Below are 18,299 nucleotides of genomic sequence, written 5' to 3'. Positions count from 1 at the left end.
GAGTGTCTCCCGGGAGCCTGGGGGTTCCCACGGGTGTCGGCACCCCCCGCCTTGTTCGCGGCCGCGGCCTGGAGCTGGGGGCAGGCGGGTCAGGCGGCCTTGTCCCCACAGTCCTCATCGACGGCGTGGAGTGGAACGACGTCAAGTTCTTCCAGCTGGCGGCCCAGTGGTCCTCCCACGTCAAGCACTTCCCCATCTGCATCTTCGGACACTCCAAGTCCACCTTCTAGCCCCGCCTGCCGGGGGGCCGTGCCAGTTTCCGCTCTGCAGCCCCACGATGGCCGCAGCCGGGAGGGCCCAGCTGCTTTTCTGTTCACACTTCAGTTTACCACAGAGACAGACCCTTAAAACCCCAGAGAGAAACAGTCTTAAGTATGAACGCGCTCACAACCTGAAGACTAACGGGGCGGCCCCCACCGGGAGCCCTTAACTGCTCTGCTTATTAACCAGAATGTCCTGGCGGGGGTGGGAGGGCAGGCGGGATCACGGAAGGTGTGTTTTGGCCTCAGGACTACCCCCCCACCCCGACCCAGTCCCCCCAACAAGAAGGGTTCTTGCCTTCGTGTCCTGTCCTTTCTGAAAGCCAGGACTACTCTGCTTCCTCAGGGAGCGGGGGTCCTGCGGGTGGCCCCGTGGACCCCAGGCTGCCTGTGCGCAGGCAGCGAGCTGGGGGCCGGGGGCCAGAGGCCAGAGGCCAGCCTTCTGTCAGGGACGTCATGAGCGGAACACAGAGGCCAGTCAGCCCCGCCCTGGGCCCCCCGCCCACCAGCCGAGAGGGCCCCAGCGCCGCCCACTCTGGATCCCAATGAACTCCAGCCACCGGGGGCAGTGGAGGTTTTATAGTAGCGGATATTTTTAATGCTTTTAAATACATGTTATAATGTAGCTGCCAAACAGACGTTGCTCTTCTGAAATCCCAGCAGCCCCTGAGCACAGAGGCAGAGCCAGCCGTGCCGCCCCCGCTCCCCGTGCCCTTCGCTGCCCCCGAGGCACCGCTTTGCTTCTGCGAGTCATCCTGCCCCGAACAAAGTTGCCGCCTCAGCTCCACCGCCTGCCCCCACACTGGCCCCGCCTGCTGACTGGGGGTGTCTGGGCCAGGCAGGCAGGTGTCTGTCACCTGCACCACTAATGTGGCCAGTGAGGCTCAGGCAAGGGGCCAAACCGTAGGGGCTCAAGCTCCGTTGGAGCCATGGGTGCAGCCGGGTCCCCACCTGTCTAGGCTAGGCCCTTCAGAGCAAGGGATTTGGGGTTTAGGTCCCCAGGGCGCGGGGGTGGGGGTGGGGTGGAGCACCCTGCCATCCCCCTCCCTGTGCAGTTAGGCAGTGGCTGTCTTGACCCGAGGCCCGAGTCCCTTCCAGCCCTCCTGCTCAGCCCCAGCCCTGCCCCCAGGACTCCCCAGGAAGAGCCCACCTGCTCCACCTGGCCATTGTGGCTGCAGGCCCGGGGTGCCCACCCAGGGGCTCTGAGCCCAGTTTTCTAGGGCTGAGAAACACACGGGCTGCGCTCAGAAAAACCGTGCCAAACGCCAGACAGGCTGCAGGTCTTCCCTGCTCTGTTGGAGGACAGGACTTCCAACAGCCCGTGGCAAGGAAGGGTCCCACTTGGGGGTGGAAGACAGTCCATTTTTCTTACCTGTGACCTGCCTGCTTACCTCCCCCAGGTGGCTGTTCAGGGTCTGAGTGTCCATGGCCAAGAGCCTTGGGCCTAGCAGGTGGACAGATCTGAGCATGCCCTTGGACCAGGGTCCTTGGACGGGAAGGACCTGGGTGAGAGTGTAGGCCACTGAGCCAAGGACCCCTTGGGCAGCTTGTGCAGTGTCCACCTGTGTCTACACCCAGCAGCTGCCTGGGACCTGTGAGTTTCCCCGCCCTCGTTCCCACCACTGGCTTCAGGGCCCTGAGTACTGCTCCTTGAGTTTCCTTTTCAGAGGTCACACTCAAAAGGAGATGTGGCTGACACGCCCTTGACTTAGCTTTCCAGCTGCAGAGCTAGTTTTAGAGGAAGGGGCCAAAAGGGGCTGTCCTGTCCCATCCAGCTGTGAGCTGTCCCCATACCAAGGAGGAGACACCCAGCACCTCCACCCTGGGCAGGCCACGCTGTTCCTGGGCCCTGGAGGTCATACAGACAGCCCCAGCCACCATGACTCACTTAGAGACCTGGGCTCCGGTGCCTTGGTTTCCCCATCATCTAATCGGGGATCTAAACACTTCCCCCGCCTACCTCATGGAGCTGTTTTGAGGACACAGATAAAAGCACTTTGTCCCTCAAAGGAAGATGACTCAGAAGCCAAAGCTGCCTGTGACTGAGGCGCAGCCCTGAGTGCACGGAGGGCAGTGTGGGGGCAGCTTGTGAGGAGCGCAGGGCCCAGACCGTGACCCCAGGACAGGAGCAGCCCCTGCAGAGCAGGGCTTCTCTGCCCACTGGGTGACCAGAGGTCACTGGGACTCAAACGCTAAGCCACTCGTCTCGTTCAGGCAAGGCCAGGCTCCTCACGGCCTGCGGCACAGTATGGGCAGGAGCCACCCTCACTCAGGCCAGATGGGAGGTCAGCTCCAGCCCTGTATCCAGGCCACCGCTTTCTCCCTCTTTGTGTCAAGTCCCCAGGGTCACCGTCTCCTCAGGGCACGCAGGCCAGTGTCCCGAGTGTCATGGCCGCAGCTCAGGGAGGAGAGGGGCAGTAGGATTAGAGCGACCAGGGCCAGCTAGGCTGCGCTGTCCTCGCTGGCAGATACCAAGACCTGCCTGGCCTTCATCCCAGGACGCGTTCCTCATGACAGGACTGCGCCGCTTGCTCCCAGAGGCCAGTTGCCTGACCCCTACACGTCCTTTGATCCCCTTCTTGAGACCCCTCCTATCCTGTGGCGGAGAGGAAGCTGCGTTCCTGGGGGCGGCCTCAGGGGCCGGGCTTGGGAGCCCTTTCCCTGGGTCTGGCGCTGCAGGCCAAGGGGCGCCGCTGCGTTCCTGCAGACCCCGTCCAGGTTTTGTGCGTTGTTTGGTTTCTAGGATGTACGTGTTGCTAGCTTTTTTTTTTTTTTTTTTAATGGAAAACAGGATTAATGTAAATAGCGTTTTTGGGAAACAGATTCTAATCTGTCACGTATGTGACCACGTGGACTATTTTAAGGTGCTGATGCGACACTAATAAACCCGGGGAGCACTCCCAGGCCCTCCCTCGCCTGCTGTGTGATTCCTCTCGAGCAGCCTCGCCCCTCCATCCGTCCAGGCGCGGGCGCCGCCCGGTGTCCAGGCACCGCAGGCCGACCTTCCGAGGCCCCCACACGCCGCGTGGACCCAAGGGGACCGGGGGGTCGGGGCGCGGACAGCTGGGGGCATCCCCGAGGAGTGCCTCTCCGGGCAACGCGGGGCCGGGACTCCTCGCGGCCCCGAGATGAAGCTCCGGGTCATGGACGCCGGGGCGAGACAGCGTCCGCGTGGACAGCGGAAGCCCGGGCGGCCCCTGAGGATTGAGGCCAGAGCGCAGGCGCGCCCCGAGCCGGAAGCGGAAGCGGCCGGGCGGAAGCTGTCGAGCGGAAGTTTCCTTAGGCTCGGCTCCGCCTTCTCGGGCCTTCTGGAACCGCTGTGGGCCCCACCCTCTGACCCGCCCGCCACAATGGGCCCGCCCCGCCCCGCCCCCAGTGTGCCCGCCCCCTCCTCTCATCCCCTCCCGCGGGCACCCCAACAGTACCCAGCGGACCCGCCCATCCCCCGCCCCTCCCTGCAGCGTGTGTACTCCGCCATGTGTGTACCCCACTTCTCCCCGTCTTCGTGCCCCCGATGTGTCCCGCGCCTCCCCGACGGTCGCTGCACCCCATGACTTCCTCTCCTTGACCCTCTCTCCTGTTCCCTGACCCCTGCCCTGCCATCCCTCCGCGGAGTGGAGACGGGCGGGCTGCCGTCCGCTGCGGCCCCTTCACACGTAGTCGTGCAGGTGAAGGGCACGGATCCTGGGCCCTGGGGTGTGGCCTGGCGTCGAGGTGAGGTCACAGGGGTCCGGAAGAACCAGGCGGGGAGAGCTGCGGGGGGGCCCCTCCTTTCTCCCCTGGTCGTTCTGCCCGCAGGCAGAGTCCCCAGAAGCTGCCCATCCGAGGAGCTGGAGCCACGGTAGGAGAGGGGGCGTTCCTGGGGGAGCCTGAGCGGGGGCAGGGGCAGGGCGGTGGCTGCAGCTGCCCTGGCCTGGGGTGACCATGTGGAGAAAAATGGATGCAGGAGCAGGGGGACCAGGACACCCAAGGGGATGGACCCATTTGGGGCTCACTGGCTGAGGTCACCCAGCACTGTCTGGCCAATGGCTGGAAGCTGAGCCCAGCAGACCCTAACGTGACCTTCCTCTGCCTGAGGAGCCCAGGTATCTGTGGGGACTTTGCCCCAGAGGTGCAGGCCAGCCACCCAGGGGGCTGCAGATGGACAGCAGGGAGTGTTCGCTTAAGGTTCTCTTGAGGAAGAAGGCAGAGTTGCAGCCTTCCCAGGAGAAGGAGCAGCCTTCCCAGGAGAAGGGGCAGCCCTTGGGGCCACCAAGCCCAGCGATGGCCTGGGGCCCAAGTGCCCAGAGCAGCAGTCAGCCGGAGCCGCAGACTGAGGACTGGGTAAGCTAGAGGGGGCTCCTCTCTAGAAATCTGGGTCCTGGCGGGGGAGTGTGGGTGGAGATGGGGCCTCTGGAGCCCGGGGAGGGCCAGAGGGCATCTGATAACAAGCAGGTGCTGGACTGGGGGCCATGCAGAGTGTCAGCATTCTCTCCCCCAGAGCCCTGGGAGGGCACCAAGGTGGGCGCGCCCCTTCCAGCCTCCCACAGCTGTGGGTGGTCCACCTCTGCCGGCCACCCCAATCCTGGGGGCCGCCATGTGGAGGGCGCCTGGTAGGGGGAGGCTCTGCGCACAGCCGGGACAGTGTCCTACTGACCAGGTAGGCGGGCGGTCAGCAGGAGACCTGTCAACCAAAGTCATGACTGAAACATTCCTGGAGGCCCTGCTTGGTGCTGGCCCCAATGTGGAGGAACCTGTCTCACCCCAGCTGGCCAGGTGGGCCGCTGTCCAGTCACCGTGCAGCCCCGCGTGCACAGGCCACAGCTCCCCTGGCCCCGGGGCAGCTTTCCAAGCAAAGGAAGCCAGGCCCCCAGAAGTTCCGGACAGTTCCCTGTGCTTCAGGGTCAAAGCCAGGCCTGATGGATCCAGGCTGAGGCAGGCAGGCCCGGTGGAGCTCGTGCAGCTGTGTGCTTGGACCCGTCTGTGGGGATGTCTGCAAGGTCCCGGGTTTCTGTGGAAAGGCGGTAGAGGAGGGAAGCGGGCTCTAGGTGCTGTACCAGCTGTGCCCCTGCCCGAAGCCAGCCACTGCTTGGCTTCTATGTTGGCTTCTATGAGGCCAGCTTCTCAGGACAGGCCATCTAAGACATAAACACACAAGCATGTCGCCTGTCAGGGGCGAGGACTCCTTGGGAGGCGCCGGGGTGGGACTTCTGTCTGGACAGGGGCCCTGTGGACGGAGGGGCCAGGCGACGCCTGGACAGGGATGACCTGCTGCGTTTGCAGTTCCAAGAGGTGGAGGTGGCTGTAGGGGAGGGGTGCATGGGGACGAGGCCGGGAGGCGGCACAGCGGAGGGGGTCCTGGGGGAGGCAGAGAAGGGGTGCAGACCCCTCTCCTCAGACTGCCAGGTTTCTGACTTGGGGGCAGGGAGTCCCGCAGGGTCCCCCAATCTTGGCCGCCCTGTCGTACCCTCCTGCCTCATCTCTCTACTGCTCCCCGGCCTCGGGCAGCGTCAGCCGTCGACTGTGGCCTCGCAGGTGCGCTTGCTCACTCTGACTGTCCTGCTGCGTCTGTCCTCTCTGTCGCTCCCTGCTGTGCCCTCAGCAGGGAAGCTCCTCCTCCAGTCTCCCCACGTCGGGACCTCATCATCTTTCAGGGACGAGCCCGGCTGACAGAGGTCGGCCCCCCAGTCCCTTCTTCCCCGGCCTTCCCGGCCCAAGCCCACGCTGGGGGACACGTGCTCACAGGGCGTTCTCCTCGGGCTGAGGCCCAGGTCTGAGGAGACAGTCCCCCCCCAGCGAGGGTCCCCAGACAGAGGGCCTCGCACAAAGGGCCAGGCACGCCTGTGCCCGTCCGCCACCCGGCAGGCCCACCAACATGGCTGCAGAGGACCCTGAGAAAGGCAAGAACCCGCGGCACTGGATTGGGCGGGATGACCGGCCCAGAGGAGATGGTGACCCCTGTCCGGTGTGGCCATGGGGCGGGCAGAACAGAGGGGTCAGCTCCCAGCTGCGTGGTAGGGGGCGGCTGAAACAGGAAGCTGCTCTCGTGGCCAGGCCCCAGCCTGCCAATGTTGCTATCAACTCTTAGTCCCTGGGGTAAACGTGAGGAACAGCTGAGGGCACCAGACATTCTGAGAAGATCTCTATCGTGAAAAAGAGCAAGACACCTGGAAAAAAAAAAAAAAGAGAAGAGCCACAGTGCCAGGCGGGTCAGAGCAAAGCTGGAGGTGGGTCACCGTCCCCGGTGTGGCCTGCGCCTTCTCAGAAGCGTTGGCCCAGCAGCCGAGCAGGGGGGACGGAGCCAGCACCGTGGGAGACGCGCCTGTGCCCCGTCGGTGCGGGGGGTGCACTGGAGCCCGTCCACAGCAGACGGTCCAGGAAGGGGGTGCAGGCGACCGCTTGGAAATAAGCAGCCCTCGCAGACAGATGCTGGGAGACAAACAAGTGAAAAAGGCACGTTTGACAACTGGAATAGACTTAACAGGAGATAACGCAGACCTGTTTGAAACTTTAAAACACCACAGAGCGTTACCAAGAGACTTGGTAATGGGAAGACACCATGTTCTTGGAGAGCACAACTCACTGGCACAGAGGGTTCTCCCAGGCATTTCACAGCCCACTCTCAGTAATGGTACAAACTGGTAAACCTACATCGTCCCTTTCTTCTTGGGCAAACTGGTCACGTGGAAGAATAAGCATAGGTGTAGCTCTAACAGGTGTGAATTCATATCATAAAACTTCAGTTATCAAACTATAGTGTCCTGTCGTGTCATGAGTAACAACAGAGCTGAATAGGAGATCTAGAAACTTACTCCAGTGGGTGCATACACTTAGTGGAAACTGAAGATGGCATCTCAAACCCATGGAGGGGGGCGTGGGGGTGCGGGATCTTAGTCCCCTGACCTGGGGTGGGACTGGTGCCCCTGCAGTGGAACCATGGTGTGTTAACCACTGGACCGCCAGGGAAGGCCCATAGATGTTTTGGTAAATGCTGAGACGGTGTGTAGCTGTCTAGAAGAAAGGAACTTGTAGGCATACCTCTCACGGAGTACCAGGATGGAGGTGTCGAAGTTTTAAATGTACAAAAAATAAAACCATAAAAATGCTAGAGACTTCCCCTGGTGGTCCAGGGGCTAAGACTCTGTGCTCCCAATGCAGGGGGCCCAGGTTTGATCCCTGGTCAGGGAACTAGATCCCACATGATGCAACTAAGACCCAATGCAGCCAAATAAATAAAAAAAAAATAATAATTTTTTTAAAGTGGTGGAAGAAACCCTGGATAGACCCCTCTGTGGCCGTGGAGTGTTAGTCGCCTAGCCATGTCTGGCTCTTTGCGGCCCCATGGACTGTAGCCCTCCAGACTCACCTGTCCGTGCAATTCTCCTAGCAAGAATACTGGAGTGGGTAGCCATTCTCTTCCCCAGGGTATCATCCTCCCCCAGAGATCGAACTTGATTCTCCTACATTGCAGGCAGATTCTTTACCATCTGAGCCACCAGGGAAACCTATGACCATGGAAGTAGGGGTAACCTTTCCAATCAAGTCTTTGCGACCCCATGGACTGCAGCACACCAGGCTCCTCTGTCCTCTATTAGATCTCCCAGGGTTTGCTCAGGTTCATGTCCACTGAGTCGATGATACCATCCAACCATCTCATCCTCTCTTGCCCTCTTCTCCTCATGCCTTCAGTCTTTCCCAGCATCAGGGGACTCTCAGTCTTCTCCAGCACCATAGTTTGAAAGCATCAGTTCTTCGACGTTCAGCTTTCTTTATGGACCAGCTCTTAAATCCATGCATGACTACTGGAAAAACCATAGCTTTGACTATGTGGATCTTTGTCAGCATAGTGATGTCTCTGCTTTGTAATACATTGTCTAAGTTTGTCATAGATTTCCTTCCAAGGAGCAAGCAGCTTTGAATTTCCTGGCTGCGGTCACCATCCACACTGATTTTGGAGCCTAAGAAAATAAAATCTGTCCGTGCTTCCCCTTTTTCCCCTTCTCTTTGTCATGAAGTGATGGGATCAGATGCCATGATCTTAGTTTTTTGAATGTTGAGTTTCAGGCCAGCTTTTTAACTCCTCTTTCACGCTCATCAAGAGACTTTTTAGTTCCTCTTCACTTCCTGCCATTAGAGTGGTATCATCTGCATATCTGAGGTTAATACTTTTCCTGGCAATCTTGACTCCAGCTTGTGATTCACCTAGCCTGGCATTTTGCATGATGTACTCTGCATATAAGTTAAAGAACTCTTAAAACCCAACAACAACAAAAAACCAAGAATTTGACTCAAAAATGGCCAAAGGGCTTGAATAGACACTTCTCCAAGGATGCACAAATGGTCGGCAAGCACACGAAAAAAAGGCTCAACGTCCTTAGTCCCAGGCCCAGGGCCAGGGCAGTGCAAATCAGAACGCAGTGGACACCACCTGAGTCTTGTTAGATGGCTGTAATGATTTTTAAAAAAGGACAGTGCTGGCAAGTGTGGAGAAACTGGAACCTCGTGCTCTGGAGGGAGTGTGAAATGATGCAGCCGATGGAGTTTCCTCAGAAAGTGGAGCACAGAAGTATGGTGTGATCCAGCAATTCCAATTCTGGGTAAATAGCTGAAAAAAATACAAGGCAGAGAAACAAACAGATACTTGTATATCCACGTTCCCAGGGGGGATGCAGTGGAGAGTAACCAAAACCTAGAAGCAACCCAAGTGTCCTTGGACACATGAAGGCGGTGAAAACAGAGCAGAGCGTAACTCAGCCCTCAGAAGGAAGCACACTGTGACACACGGCACAGCGTGGGTGGGCCTTGAGGACACGATGCTGAGTGGGATTCGCAGAACACAGGAGGACAGACACGGGCCCACGCACAGGGTCCCTGGGGTCAGCTTCAGAGACAGAAAGTAGACAAGTGGGGTAGGGGCCGGGGGAGGGGTGGGAGCGAGTGTTTCGTGGGGACTGAGACTCGGTTTGGGGAGAGGGAAAGTCCTGGGCATGTGGTGACGGTTGCACAAGGTTCGGATGTGCTTGTGCCAGTGAGCTGCGCGCTTCAAGATGGCCAAAGTGGTCGAGTTTATGTTACGCGCGTTTTATCACAGTAAAAAAAAAAAAAAAAAACATAAAGGGAGGGAAAGAAAAGGATCAAGAGGACATCTGATGGTGCATAATGGAGTCTAGCAGTCTGCGGGAGCAGGGGGAAGCCAAAGAAGCTCCCCCAGGCCCAGAGGTGGAGCTTCCTGGAGTCTGTCCCCGCCCAGGAGGAAGGGCTGGTAAATGGGCTGGCCCCGGGGAGTTAACTGAGGACACAGCCCAGCGGCTCGGATGAATGGTGGGCGGGGAATTAGGGCTGGAAGCCGAAGTGAACTTGAGCGCGAGTTCCAGGACAGGCGAGAGGCTGAGTGAGGCCGAGCTGGCCCTGCAGGGCTCAGGGCCAGTCTGGGCTGGACGGATGCCCTGGGCAGCCGGGGCCAGCAGGTTGCAGAGGAAACAGCATGACCGCGAGGAAGCCCCAAGTCCATCCCTGCCCCAGCACCACCCCCAGACAAAGGACCCGCGTGAGGCTCAGAGGGGCTGACAGCTAGCGGACCGTGGGCACACACGCGCACACATCACGCATGCGCACATCACACGCGCACACATCACGCATGCGCACACCACACGCGCACACATGCCTGCAAGAGAGGCAGATGGTTCCCAGGATGCACAGGCCTTTCACAGAAAGGGAGCCAGAAAGAAAACGAAAAGATATTTGATATCAGGGAAATAAATTGATGAAGATGCGAGAGGCCAGAGTGTTGGCCAAGACGCACGGGGAGCCGGCGCCCCTCGGACGAGAGAGCCCTGGGGCGGCCCAGGCCGGGCCTGAAGAAGGCCAGACTCCAGCCGCCCCCCAGGAGCGCGCACGCGGCCCAGACCCGCCCGTGTCCCTCCGCAGAGCAGGGGGGGGGGGGTTCGGGTGAGGGCTCCCGTGGCTCCTGTGCTGCAAGACAGCAGTGCCACCCGCGGGACGAGCCCCGGGAGCCCACGTGGAGATGTCTCGAAAGCGGGTTGCGGGAGCATCGCGGGCGAGCACTCTGTGCCCTGAGTCTCTGGTCACGCAGCCCGGCCCTGCGTGGTGTGTGGGCTCGTCGAGGAGCCTGCCCGGGACCAGATCAACGCGGTTTCTTGGGGGGAAAGACTGGGAGCAAGTACGGCACTGTTCATTATGGATCATGGATTCCCGGGTTTTAAAATACACTTTCCTGCGCATGTTCTCACGTGGTTACCGTCCCAGTTTTGAACCAAACGCGTGCCTGAGGCCAGGCTGGGGCAGGACAGCCCTTCCACTGGCAGGGCCTGGCGAGCGAGGTCTCCCTGCAGTGGGCACAGGCGCCCCCCTCCCCCACCTGCGGCGACTCGGCTGCCCCAAGCCCAGCCAAGGCCATCAGGACCCACCTGAAGCCCCGGGCTGGCAGCACAGGGCGGGGGTGTCACCGTGCAGTCTCGCCTGGCGGAGAGATAGCAGAGACCCTGAACCCTGCTGATCTGAATCCATGTTACAGAGGGCTTTTCAGGACCCTGAAGAGACTAAGAGCAAAGGAAACTCTAAAGTGAGCCTGGATCTTCCCTAATGAGGATTCGTGGGTAGGTGTCCCCACACCCAAGAAGCGAGTCCTCTGCGTCGACGCGGTCCTCGCAGCCCAGAGCATCACCCTGGCACCCATGCCGGCTGACGAGGCGGGGAAAGAAGAAGAGCGATGCCCTCTGACCGAAGCACAGGTTGAAAAGTCCAGAAGTAAATCCAACCGGGCGGCAAACTCCGCGACGACGGAGGGTAGCCTGGTGCAGGACCACAGGGGCCCCGCCCTCCTCAGCCCTGCCCCTGGCATCCAGGAGGGCACACGGCACATAGCAGGAGCTCAACGAGCATGCCCTGAGTAAACGGACTTGCGTGAATGCAGGAAAACTGTGGCCCATGGATGAAGTGATTGGAAATCTCCTAATTATGTTCACTGAACTTCCCTGGTGGCCCGGTGGTTAAGACTCTGCACTTCCACTGCAGGAGGCAAGGGTTTGATCCCTGGGTGGGGAGCCACATGCCCACAGTGTGGCCAAAAAGATTTTTTTTTTTTTAAGCAAAAACATTTTCTTCATTAGCAAAAGAAGGAAGATCACATGATTATTTCAATGGATGTAGAAAAATAATGTTGATATATTCCAGTCTCCTTCCTTGGGAGAAAAAAATAAAAACTATCCATTCTTAATAGGTAGGAAGAAATGGACATTTCTGTAACCTGGTGAAGGGGAGCCAGAGAGCCCACCGTGGTCATGTTTCCCAAAGCGGCAGCTCGGCCGTCACCGTGATGCCACTGAGACAGCGCATGGGGCCTGCGCCAAAGTCGGGGGAGGGGAACGGGCCTCGGAAAGACCCAAAGGGCAAAGATGAGCAGTCATTTGCTGTTTGTTCTTCAGTTGCTCAGTTGTCTCTGACTCTTTGCAACCCCATGAACTGCAGCACGCCAGGCTTTCCTGTCCTTCACCAGCTCCTGGAGCTTGCTCAAACTCGTGTCCATCAAGTCGGTGATGCCATGCAACCGTCTCATCCTCTGTCGTCCCCTTCTCCTGCTGCCTTCAATCTTTCCCAGCATCAGGGTCTTTTCCAGTGAGTCGGCTCTTTGCATCAGGAGGCCAAAGTATTGAAGCAGTCCCTATCTGTAGCCAATATACTATCTACCTAGAAAGTCCATGCAGGCCAATTCAAATAAAAGATCACTAATCAAGAAGCCTGGATATATGATCACTGTTCAAAGCATACTAGTTTCTAGTACACTAAAAATAACCAACCAGGAAGTGTAGTAGAAAGGAGGATCCATTCACTTTAGCAACAGGAACCAGGGTTTGTAAATTCTAGGAATAAGTCTTCTTGTTCTTGTTCAATGCCCACACAAAGGACACTGTAAAATGTGGCTCAATGGCAGAGAACTCCTAAGGGAAAGTTGTACCATGTCACTGAGTGGGAAGATTTAATGTTTTCAACCTGCCAGACTGCCCCAAAATGAATAATTCAGGACAATCCCAACTTTAAAAAATAGTTTTCATGAATCTTGAAAAGTGTATCTCAAAGGTATGAATGTTTCTGGCAGTGTATTAGTTATCTGTTGCTGCGTAACGAAAATCTCCAGGATCCAGCAGCTTCAGTTGGTTGAGTTCAGTTGTGTCCAACTCTGCGACCCCATGGACTGCAGCATGCCAGGCCTCCCTGTCTATCACCAACACCTGGAACTTGCTCAAACTCATGTCCATCAAGTCAGTGATGCCATCCAACCATCTCGTCCTCTGTCGTCCCCTTCTCCTCCTGCCCTCAACCTTTCCCAGCATCAGTAGCTTAGAACAGTAATAAATATTCTCATCCCAGTTTCTATAGGTCAGGAAACTGGGAATTGCTTAGTTGGGTGGCTTTGGCTCAGGGCCTCTTGAGGTTATTCCAAGACACCAGTGAGAGCTGCAGTCACAAGGAAACTCAAGAAAAGCTGGAGAAGGTGCCTCCCCGGTCTGGCTGGCAGGTCAGTCCTTGATCCCTGGTGCTGACTGAGCAGCCCTTGGAGACCTGGGCGGGCGGGCCCCACAAGTTTCAGTGGTATCACAAGACTGGGAAGTGAGCGCCTCTGAACAAGCGGAGGGGACATGGGCTAGAAACAACACCCGATCGAGACAGAGGAAAGGGGCAGAGAAAGGCCCTGACACGGGCAAGGCCAGCAAAGCCGGAGACACAGCGGCAGGAGGGGTGGCAGGTTAAGTCGAGTCAGAGGCAGCCGTCATGAGAGTGGGCTGAAAACGGCGCACGACCCACCCCCCACCCCCCCCCACCACATGCAGATGGTGCAGGGGACCCTGGGGTACTCTCCCGGGCGGGAGGGGGCAGGCCGCGCACAGTCTGCTTTAGTTCAGAGGCGCGTCGCTGCCAGGCTCGGCCAGTGACCATGGGCTCCAGGGTCAGGGCGGGTGGGAAAGGAGCAAACGGCGGGGTGCCCGCGTGAGGGGCATCCTTTACTCAGGGCTCAGAAATGTGCAGAAGGAAACAGCATCATTGCAGAGTAACACCACCATTTGAAAAAGTTTCTTTTTTTTTACTTGGAAGAGAAACCAGGCAAGAGTTTCAAAACAGGAGCAGGGCCTGGCTCGCCTGCTTTGAGCAGAGAGTCGTGTGGCGCTGGGACGGAAGCTGTCCAGGAGGCCTGCAGCCTGCACAGACTATCCAGAAGCGGACCCCAGGTTGAATCTGGGAGTTTAATTTCCCAGTGGGGAACACACTTTTCAATGAATAGTATTGGGGTGACCGGCCATCCATCTACAAGATCCCCCGACTCGTCAGACACACACAGACACACGAGCAGCAAGTTAAACCAATCACAGAAATGCCGGGAGAAAGGGGGCTGTGGTGAGAGTCCAAGGGGGAGATGCCCAGGCTAGGCCAGACTGTAGAGTAAAACCCCGACAAACCTGACTGCTGCGTGTGAGGCTGGTACAAAGACAAAGGGCGGTGTAGGACGGGCTGGGAAAAGGCCTGTAACACTTAGAACATACAAATGTCTCCCAACCAAACGTGTGAAGAGAGGCTTAAGAGCAAAGAGAAGACAGTTTTTAAAACTGAGGAGAAAAGTATATTGAGTCTGTGCACATACACAGTTCATTAAGAAGAAGCAGGGACTGCCCTGGTGGTCCGGTGGCTGAGACTGCGTGTTCCCGTGCAGGGGGCCAGGTTCAACCCCTGGCCAGGGATCTATTAATAGACGCCACAGGCCACAGCTGAAACTGGGCGCAGCCAATATAAACGAATATTTAATAGAGAAGAAGATGGGCACTAAACACGAAAAGATTGGCAAAAATGACAAAGGTGGAGTTGATGACGTGAGGAAGAGAGTCGTTCTGCTTTAATGGTTTTTCAAAAAAACAGTTTTCGATCATGTCATTGTACTTTTTTTTCATTCTGATTTACTCACCAGTCTTTCCTAATTCTGTTTTGAAACTTTAAGAGGACCTCTTTCATTTTTGTTTTCCTAGCTTCTTGAATTATTTGCTCGGTCCCTTGTTCCACGGCTTTTTTCCTAATTTTCCAGCATTTAAAGCTGCCTTGTGTCCTCAGAGGCAGCGCTGGCCTCCCTCGTGGCTGGCGCAAGTCCTTCTTGTCCCCTCCTGAGAATCGGGTCCCCTTCCGCTCCGGCTTCCGTGCCCGTGGGAGCTCCTGGTGCGGGTTCCCAGGCGGGCCCACGAGGGGGTCTCCTGCCCGTGGCCTGGGGCTTGGCCGCTGTTGGTGACAGTAATCCCGTCGGTGAGCACGTGGGCCCCCGTGCGTGCCGTCAGGTCGCTCCACTCCGTAATGCCCGTCTCTCCTTGTAAAGCTGTGCGCCTCTCTCGATACCCCACGTGAGCACAGAGCTGAGAAGAGCCGCCCGCCAGCCCGGAGGGCTCAGTGGAGCCTCCCGCCCTGGGGACACGCGCTTGCTGTTTTCCTCGCCCGCAGACACCTGCCTCTCCGCAGGTCCTGCTGCCTCGCGCCTGTTCCCCAGCGACCCTGGCCCGGAGCCGAACATGGGCAGCTTCCCTCCACTGTGAGCGCCACCTCTCAGACAGCTCCTGTGTCTCCTGGAGGTGATGATGGTGCCCTCCTGTCCCTTCTGCATCTTCTGATCCCTCCCAGACTTCCAGCACAGCTGTGGCCCTTGTCTCACAAACGCGCGGTGCCCCAGGCCCCGGGTCTCGCTCCTGCCAGGTGGGCTGGGCCCCTCCCCGCCTCTGGGAGCTCCTCAGAAGGCCCCGCAGGTGCTCAGTTCCAACTGGACGGCGCTGAGGACACTTTGTTCTGCCTGCACAGCTGAGTGATGCTTGGGTGGGGAAATTCTAGCGGGAAGCCACCTTCCTGCAGGGCTTTGGGGCCGTGGGCTCTCCCGGCCCTGGGGACTCCTCACCCCCCACACGTGCCCGTTTCTCTCTGCCTGGTTCTCAGATGTCCCCCACTGTCTCCTCTCTCGGTCCTGTAGGAGCCCTTCCAGCCTGGAGTCTTGCCCCTTTGCGGGGTGTGCGCATGTGCGTGTATGTGTGTGCGCGTGCCCGTGTGTGTGAGTGTGCGCGTGCCCGTGTGTGTGCGCGTGTCCGTGTGCGTGCGTGTGCGTGTGTGCCCGTGTGTGTGCATATCCGTGTGTGTGTTCACGTGCCCGTGTGCGTGTGTGTGTGCGTGCCCGTGTGCGCGTGTCCGTGTGTGCGTGTGTCTGCGCGGCCCCTCTGTTCTCTCTGAAAACTGTTGTTGGCTGTTGGGCCTGCATGTCTGATTCTCCCCTGTCCTCACGTTCCCTCCCCTTGGCTTTTGGGGTTTGCTGTGGGTCCTGTTGGTCTTTGCTGTGATGATGCTCTGTGACAAACGACTCGACAGCAGACTTGTCTATCTGCTCACAGGCCGAGGTCGGCGGGTTGGTGCGTCCCGTGCGTCTCACCACCAGAGGTCTCCCCGGGAAGGCTGTGCTTGGGTGGACACACGGTCACAGGAGGCCCCCCTCGGGCCGCGTGGGCCACCCCCGTGCGCCGCCAGCATCCTCAGACCCTCCCCACATCACAGGGAACCCCTGTGACGCCGCCTAAAGGCGCTGTGGGCGTCAGTCACGGGGCAGGGGGCGACGCGGGCCGGCAGGCCGCCCCCACCCCCCAGTCTTCTACGGAAGCTCTGGTTCCAACGCCACATTCTAACGTTGAAGAGCTCGTCACGGCCCTGGCAGCAGCCCCTCTTCGCTCTGTCCTCTTCCTGTCTCATGGGTCCGTGTCGTCCAGGAGGCGGCGGGAGTGGGGAGGTGGCGCGCTTCCTCACAGTCCCGTCGGAGCCTCTCGGGCCCCGGCCAGTGGCTCTCCCCTGTGTTTCTCATACCATGGGGGCTGCCCTGTCTGCACCCAGGGGTGGGCCCGTGGGCTGGCTGGAGGCTCCGTGTGCTGAGGGCAGCCCCACCAGCAGTCACGAACTTCGTGGAGTGATCGGGCAGGTTTCTGGCTGCTCTGCATTGGATGCCCCGGCTCTGTAGGGCTCTTCACTGGGGCTGGTCTTTTTCCCCAGAAAGGACCCCTCCCCTCTCCTAGGTGGAGGGGGTGCTTAGCCAGGCTGCCGGGGTTCTTGGTGCAGAGTGGGAAGAGGGGCTGGGGACTTCGCTTTATTCTTTTCCTTTTTTTTTTTTTTTTGCTTAAATAACAGAAATGTATTGTTTTGCAGTCTGGAGGCAAGAGTCCAAAATCTCTTCCTGCTGACTGTGCCTCCTGGGCCTGTCCACGCTCCCTTCCCCTGTGTTGCTCACACTATCTTCCTTCTGTGTGTGTTTCTGGCTCCAAGTGTCCACTCCCCCCACCACATCCTGATCATTTTGAAGTGTATGGTTCAGTAGTGTTAAGCACTGGGCTGGCCAAGAAGTTCGTTTGGGTTTTTCTGTCCCATGGAGAACCCCGAACGGACGTCTGGGCCAGTCTGCTGTGCTCGCCTCGCTGTGAAGCCTGCAGGGGCTTCCATCCTGCCACTCTGAAACTCCGTCCGGGTTAAACCGCGCCCGCCCCTCCCCCAGCCCGGGCAGCCTTGGTGCTGTGTTCTGACTCTGCGAATCTGGTGACTCCAGGTAGCTCACACGAGTGGACTACACAAGACCTGTGTTCTCTGTGCCCATGTCTCTGAGGTTCATCCATGTTGCAGCTTATGCAAAGTGTCTTTCCTTTTTAAGGCTGGATGATACTCCGTCTTATGGATGGGCCACACGAGGCTGATTCAGTCATCCGCTGATGGGCATTGTGGTTGCAGCCACTTGTTGGCTACTGTGAACAGTGTGGCTCCAAACATGAGTGCAGAAATATTTCTTTGACTTGCTTTCCATTCCTTTGGATGTATACCCAGAAGTTGGATTGTTGGGTCATATGGTAGTTCTATTTTTAGTTTTTTGAGGAATGGGGACTGAGTTTGTCTTAATCCTCCTTTTATTTTTAGCATGGCACCTACCCCAGCCGCCATGGCACTCCAGAGGGTGACCTCCTGGACCCCGCAGGGAGGCAGCCCGTTGGCCCCTGACTGGGCAGAGCGGGAGGGGCTCCAGAGCCCTCCAGGGACAGCCCACCTGGGCAGGAGTAGGGTGTGGGTCCTGCAGGATGCCTCCCGGCCTGTCCCGTGAGCCTGTGGAGCCCTGAGTGTCATCTCCCCCAATGCCTCTCTGTGGGCATTTCAGAGGGGCCTGGGAGGAGGCTGACCTTTGGGCCCATCTTTCTCAAGGCACCCACAGTCTGGCTGCCTGTTCTGGGGGCCTCCCCAGAGGGTGGGCAGACTGTGCCCAGCCAGGAATAGGCATTAGCCGAGGGCCACGACCTCTGCTGTAAGGGCCCCCAGCATCCAGGGGGGCAACCCACGCGCAGGAAAGCAGGGCAGGTGCTGGCCTGGGTGTCCAGGCGCGGAGCCACTGAGCAAAGCCATGTACAGCCCGAGCCAGGAGCTGAAGCTCTGCCCGCCCGCCGGCACTGGGGTGGCTGAGCGCACCGCCCTTTGTGGGGTGCAGAGGGTTGGCGGGTGCGGGACCCCGGGTGGGGCCGGCACAGACCCCTGCCTTATCCCCCCAGGTGTGCGAGCCGCAGGACAGCCGGCGCCGGAGCCGGCGCCGCTGGAGCGTCAGCATAGATGAGCGCCGGAGGCTGGCCGTGCTGGGCCGCGGCGAGAAGCTGGACCTCGCGGGGGCGCCCCCCTCCTGCAGGGTGCGGGGAAGCGCGGGAGCGCCGGGTCCCGCCCCTCCCGACCCCGTCCGGCCCCGCCCCTGACCCCCGCTCTCCCCGCAGGACCTCGCGCGGATCATGGCCCAGCTGGTGTCCGAGGACGTGGACAAGGACGTGCTCTTCCCCCACCCGCCGAGGTCCTCCGAGTCCACCAACGCCTTCCAAGCCTTCCTGGTCCGGAGCAAGCCTTTCTGGCACAACGTGGCTCTGGAGGCCCCGGCCTCGAGGTCGCCGCCCTTCTAAGAGCCGACTCAGCCCAGTGTTTTGTCTTCCTGCGTCTTTCCTGTGGGTGCTGGGGAGGCGGGCCCTGCGC

General features: G+C 59.0%; 2 protein-coding genes across 8 annotated transcripts in view; both read left to right on the top strand.

The window, feature by feature from the left end:
• PACS2 (phosphofurin acidic cluster sorting protein 2) overlaps window positions 1-3,170 on the top strand; it is a 63,926-nt gene extending 60,756 nt beyond the window's left edge. For all 7 annotated transcript variants that reach the window (XM_025277448.3, XM_025277450.3, XM_025277447.3 and 4 more), the window contains one exon: window positions 112-3,170. In XM_025277448.3, the coding sequence (XP_025133233.1) occupies window positions 112-230 (119 nt within the window). In that variant the 3' untranslated portion in view covers window positions 231-3,170. The remainder of the gene's footprint in view (window positions 1-111) is intronic.
• Window positions 3,171-3,322: 152 nt separating this feature from the next.
• On the top strand, window positions 3,323-18,245 carry TEX22 (testis expressed 22). Its single transcript, XM_025277461.2, has 4 exons — window positions 3,323-4,101; window positions 4,346-4,583; window positions 17,837-17,968; window positions 18,050-18,245. Exons 2-4 carry the CDS (start codon window positions 4,401-4,403, stop codon window positions 18,227-18,229), a joined length of 495 nt encoding a protein of 164 aa, XP_025133246.1. The 5' UTR covers window positions 3,323-4,101; window positions 4,346-4,400; the 3' UTR covers window positions 18,230-18,245.
• The last annotated feature ends 54 nt before the right edge of the window (window positions 18,246-18,299 follow it).

Source organism: Bubalus bubalis, chromosome 20, assembly GCF_019923935.1.
Source record: "Bubalus bubalis isolate 160015118507 breed Murrah chromosome 20, NDDB_SH_1, whole genome shotgun sequence".
NCBI classification, from domain to species: domain Eukaryota; kingdom Metazoa; phylum Chordata; class Mammalia; order Artiodactyla; family Bovidae; genus Bubalus; species Bubalus bubalis.
Note: the sequence above shows the minus strand (reverse complement) of the source record. Positions and strands in the feature narration are given on the sequence as shown.

Coding starts and splice junctions, on each gene's coding strand:
- TEX22 (XM_025277461.2), top strand. CDS start 4,401: ATGGACAGCAGGGAGTGTTCGCTTAAGGTTCTCTTGAGGAAGAAGGCA. Junction 4,584..17,836: donor AGCCGCAGACTGAGGACTGG/GTAAGCTAGAGG, acceptor TTATCCCCCCAG/GTGTGCGAGCCGCAGGACAG. Junction 17,969..18,049: donor GGGCGCCCCCCTCCTGCAGG/GTGCGGGGAAGC, acceptor CTCTCCCCGCAG/GACCTCGCGCGGATCATGGC.